Source organism: Condylura cristata, unplaced genomic scaffold (genome assembly GCF_000260355.1).
Source record: "Condylura cristata isolate star-nosed mole 26May11 unplaced genomic scaffold, ConCri1.0 scaffold00006, whole genome shotgun sequence".
NCBI lineage: Eukaryota > Metazoa > Chordata > Mammalia > Eulipotyphla > Talpidae > Condylura > Condylura cristata.
The window spans coordinates 65406982-65412601 of NW_004567107.1; the positions used below are offsets into that span (position 1 = coordinate 65406982).

At 46.9% G+C, this 5620-nt stretch overlaps 1 protein-coding gene across 1 annotated transcript in view; it reads right to left on the bottom strand.

Annotated features, from left to right (window-relative positions):
* LOC105853291 (olfactory receptor 13J1) overlaps positions 1-1105 on the bottom strand; it is a 2085-nt gene extending 980 nt beyond the window's left edge. The window contains 1 exon segment of the mRNA XM_012721264.1: positions 1084-1105. Within this exon segment, the coding sequence (XP_012576718.1) occupies positions 1084-1105 (22 nt within the window).
* Positions 1106-5620: the final 4515 nt, after the last annotated feature.

A 5620-nucleotide genomic window follows, 5' to 3' on the forward strand; every position in this document is an offset into this window, starting at 1 on the left:
TGCTTTGGGCCAATCCCTTTTGGGTTGACTTTTGCCCACGAGGGGATGGGTAACTTCAGGTATTTGATTTAAAAGTTATATTCTCTGTTTTCTGTATTGTATATTTATTGTACTAAAGTCCCTTTTCATTAAAGTTTTATATGTTTTGTCATGTTGTGGTGGATGGCAGAACCCACTTAGAGCAGGCAGGTTTGGGGCTTCATGGGTGTCCCTCTCTCCCTGTCCTCTAACAGATTTTGCCCTGTAACACTAGCACTGAGACTTAACTCCTAGCCACCAGGAAGGCCATACAAACACTTCTTTGCATGGATCCCAAATTATATAATTCAACCCCTAATGTCATTAGGAAGCACCTGCAGCCATTAGCTACTTGTTAAAATATACCTACACCCACACAGGGTCACCCCAGAAGGGCATAAGCACCTGTTGACACCCAGGCACACACAAAGATGTGTTGTTGATATCCCACCGACAGGCGCGTTGACTGCTGTGTTCGCCTGAACATAGGAGACTGGGAGCCACAAGAAGGTGAAATGGGAGTCTGCAGTCTGGAGTCTGGAATCTGTTTATTAGGACTGTTGCAGGGCACCCCAATGTGAATTGGGTTGCCTGTCGGTTGGTCCTCACCCACGCTCACTATTCAATCGTATTATGGACACACTCAAAAAGGTTAAATAATGGTTTTATTTATAAGGAGAAGGTAAGGGAATAACCCAGGGAAAGAGGGAGAGAAATACAAGTTAACTAGAATGCCCTACCAGTTCTGCTGACTTGGACTCCACCGGCACGCTGAAAACTGAAAACTGATAGAGAACCAAAAGGATCAGCCGCGAACCACCAGGCCAAGAGACCCCCGGAGCCCACATGTCCGGTTTTATCCCAACCTGACTGCTCAGCTCCGCCCTCACGTCCCAGTGTGCTTCTCCTTGGTATTGATGGGATTAGTAGTTCCAGTATCTGGAGTGGGGGCGGAGTCCATGAAACCTGTACCTGTTACAGGACCACCCATGGGTATGTATAGGGTCTGATATGCCTTGTACAGCTGGGGCTGGGGGTGGATGTAGGGGGGAGCAGGAAGTGTACCTGAAGTGGGGGTGGGGTGCATGTTTGCACGGAACCTGGGGCTTCCTGCAGCTCCTACTTGAAACAAAGTAGTGGGCTGCAGTTATTTGCAGGACAGAGTTGCACTGTGCTCTGCTGACTTGTTTGTTGGCCTCACTGGGGAGTGTGCTCACCCATGCACAACATTAGCCAGGGCGGACAGGTGCACTTGAGGTCCTGTCGAGTTAGCCACAAAGTTGTTCTTGAGTATATATGCTCTACACAGGCTCACATCACCCATGTAGTCATTCACATGTGTATATGTGCCTGTGTAACAGGAACTCTGGATCTTGTTCTCTTACACACACACACACACATACCAAGTAGTGCAGGCCCTTTAACCCTTTAACTTCCGAAGACTAGACAAAACCACCTCTTCTGGGTAGGAGGTGTGTGCACACCATGTAGGGGCCAAAGGGATCACTAGAGAAGGACCTGTCCTGAGGGTGGGCAGCAAACTCTGCCAGGGATGGACCAGGAGGACAGAAGAGTGTTGAGGAGCTGAGAAGTCCTTCAGCTGGGGGACAGGCCTGTAGGAAGAAGGGGTGAGAAGGGATGTGGCTGGGTACTGTGGCATTCTGGTTCCCAAAACGGGGCCAGGAGCTTGTCTTTAGAGCTCCCAGTGTCCCTTCTGCCTTTGTCTATCTCCTGGCCAAATGTCACCCAAAACCATTTCAGCTGCCACTCCCCAGGAAGCCCTCCTTTATCATCTCCCAGGCTACCTCTCTCCTTTGTGCCCCAAGACCCTGTGTTTGCACTGCTGGGAGGATGCTCATCTCCCAGGCACTTCCTTCCTTCATGCCAGCTCTCTGCCTTCCTCATCCTGATCCGCAAGGCCAAGTTCAAAACCCCTGGCCTAGCTACAAACAGCTTCCCCTGTCTTGCTGAGATTTCCTGGGATCAACGCAAATTAGAAACGAGCCACTGGCTGTCAAATATGAGCTCTTCTTAGCCTAGAGGACATCTTGGCCTAGCTGGGAGAGATCTCACAGCTCAGTCAGACCAAAGCCCGTGCTGTGTATGAGGAATCATAGAGACCAGAGAGGGAAAGGGGCTTGCCCAATATCATGCAGTGAGTTAGAGAGCGGGACCAAGACCCAGTAGTTGCCTGAAACTCCTCACCCCTACCCTGGCCCCTTCCTCTGTCCCACACCCCCACTTTTTCAATCACCTTCAGCTCTTCCAGATCCTTGTCCCTGGCTCCCTGGAAGATGCTTCAGAGACCAGAAAACTTCTCTGGCTGGAGCTCAGAGAACACAAGTCAGAACATTTGCCTGAGCACCACTCCAAACGTGCAGGATGCGGGTTTTCACGGTGACCCCAACTTTCCAAACTGAGAAAACATGCCTGGAATTTTCACAGAATTCAGTGAAGTGTTGACAAGATGATAAGATTAAGTGGAGCGTTTAGGATTTGGTGGAATTGGACAAAATGCTTAGAATTCAGTGGGACCCTCTGAAGTGGGCATGGTTGGGTAGCATTAGGAAGTTCTGGGGGGTTCAAGGCTGAACTGTGGCAGCCAGGGACTCGCCAACCCGGGGAACACTCAGCTCCAGCCTGGATGAATGGAGGAGGAACCGTTACAGTCACTGTGTGCCAAGAGCCTATGCAATCCTCAAGGCAATTCAGAGGGAGAAGGGAGAATGTGCCCACCTCAGAAACCTTGGGGTGCATCAGGGATGATATCTCAATGACCCAACTCCATAGAGCCTCTTTAGAAATCTTAACTGGAGTGGAAAAGTCTGAGAAAGTGGCTGAGGGCCAGGGATCTGCCCGCACAGTGCTAGCCCAGGCCATGAGGGCCAGTGCTGGTGCAGGAAGGTCTATGGAATGAAGAAATGGGAGAATGGAGGAGCAATGACGTGAGCGCATAAGCAATTCTCGACGGAAGCCTTTCCAAAGCATTGAGTGGGGAATGAACCAGGATCAAGTGACAGGCAGAGTTGCTTTCCAGGAAGAGCCAGAAGTCTTGGTTCAACCCTCCAGGGATCTTAAGAAAGCACAGAATCTAGAATGAGTGTAGTAGGGGCGTGAACTGGATGGAGAACAACAGGCAGAATCAGAACATTGAGCAGCAAAGTCTGTGTAGGACCCTAGACCTGTCCTCACTGCCTGGAGAGGACAGAGCTGCCTGGAAAGGGGAAGGGCTGGCTCAGTGTCTCCACGGAGGCCGGCACAGCCCTGGGCTCCTCTGTGACATGGGATTCTTTCCCAAGTCCATGCAAAGTGAATCTGACCAGGTCAGGTAGCACCTGGTGCTCTCACTCCACTTGGCCCTCTGACACTTCTTTTTTTTTTTTTTTTAAAGATTTATTTATTCGTGCATACAGAACTGGGGTACAGGCCAGAGGCTCGGGGCGGTGAGAGGCTTCACCAGAGACAGAGTGGGGAGCAGAACAGGCAGATCGACGAAGTACACTGCTGAGGGGAGCAGCGGGTGGGTCAGGAGAGGTCTGCCACACCATGTGGTCACCTCTGGGGCAGGCGGGAATCGAACTCATGCGGAAGCGGCTTTAGCTTCTCAGTGCAGTGCTTTAACCCGCTGTGCCACCAGGGAGGGCCTCTGGCACTTCTTTTTATTAAAATTTTTTTTTTAACTTTAAAATTTTCTTCCATTGTTCATTTTTGTACAATATTTGATTTCTCCACTCAGGGATAAGTCCCGTAGCTTTCTCACCACCTCTGTAATGCAGCAAAACCTTGTGCTCTTCCCTCCCGGTGTTGACCACTCTCCCCCGCCCTCTCAAGCTGTCAGCCTCAGGTCTATAATTTGTCTGCAACTTTTGTCTTAGCTATTGTAAATAGTGCCGCAGTAAACACAGGAGTGAAGGTGCCTTTTCAAAGTGAGGTTTTTGTGTTCTTTGGGTAGATTCCTACAAGTGGAATCTCTGGGTTATGGGGAAGCTCCAATTTTAGTAGTTTGAGGAAGCTCCACAGAGCTTTCCATAGTGGCCACACCAGTTTATATTCCCACCAGCAGTGTAAAAGGGATTCTACATCCCTGCCAATATTTGTTGCCAGGTTTTTTTGTTTTGTTTTGTTTTGTTTTTTATAAATATGTGTCATTCTCACTGGTGTTTGGTGATATCTCATTGTGGGTTTTGATTTATATCTCTCTGATTGTAAGTGATGTTGAACATTTTTTTCATATGCCTCTTGGCTGTTTGCATTTCCTCTTGGAGAAGTGTCTCTTTAGCTCTTCTGCCCATTTTTTGGACTGGATTATTATGTTTTTGTTGAGTTATGTGTGCTCTCTCTCTCTTGCTCCCTTTTAATTTGTATTTTGGAGTCCCAGTTTTATTTTTATTTTTTTAAAGATTTGTTTACACATACAGAACTGGGGTACAGGTCAGAGGAAATGAAAGAATTCACCAGAGACAGAGTGGGGAGCAGAACAGGCAAACCGACAAAGTACACTGCCGAGGGGAGCAGCGGGCGGGTCAGGAGAGGTGTGCAGGTGTCATGGGGTCAGCTCCCTGGCGTCAGCTCTCTGGCGGATGGAATTGGATGCAGCTAGCTTCATAGCGCCATGCTTTAACCCTTTGCTTCACCAGGGAGGGCCTCTGAATTGTGTGAGCTCTTCGTAGAGCTTTGATATCAGTCTTGAATCGGTTGTATGGGGAGGAAATGTTTTCTCCCATTCTGGTGTCTATCTATTTTGGTTATTATTTCTTTTGCTACACCAAGCATTTTAGTTTGATATAGTTCTAGCTGTTCATCTTCTCCTTTATTTTTTTTGCTTTTGGGGATGAGTCCTTAAAGATGTTTCTGAGACTTATGTCATGTAGTATTTTGCCTATATTTTCTTCTGTGTAAGAAGATCTTACATTCAAGTTGGCTTTTGTGTGTGCTGTGAGGTAGTAGTCTAGCTTCATCCTTTTCCATGTGGCTGTCCAGTTTCCTCAGCACCATTTTTTGAAGAGACTTTCCTTGTTCCAGAACACATTGTTTGCTCCTTTGTCTTAGATCAGTTGACCCCATATATATGGCATTATATCTGAGTTTTCAGCTTGACTCCATTGGCTGTTTGTTTGTTTTTGTTCCAGTACTGTACTGTTTTAACTATCACCCTACTCATCTGCTTGAAGACTCTTCCTTGAGCGTCCCTCTAGTGCTTAGTGTCCCTTCTTCTCAGGCTTCAGGGTGCTTGTACTAAGTAGAGTCACTTCATTTTGGAACTAAGTGTTGTTAACTTTTAAAATTAAAATGCATTTTATTAGCTTGAATTTTTTTTTTATGTTGCTGAAATCCAACATATTAGCTTGAATTTTGCGGACATCATTGTGGAACATTCATATAAAAATGTGAAGAATGCAAGAGTCTATAGGGGAAAAGGGACACTCACTCTCCATTCCCCCACTCTCCAAAAGTAACATGTATTATTAGTTTTGTATCTGTCTAAATACTTTTCTGGTCATTTTAATGTAATCATCTACACAAATAAATAGACTTTGTGAACATAGATAAGTATGACTTTTAAGTATGCTCTTTTGTTGCAGTCTTTGAAGATAAGTGATAT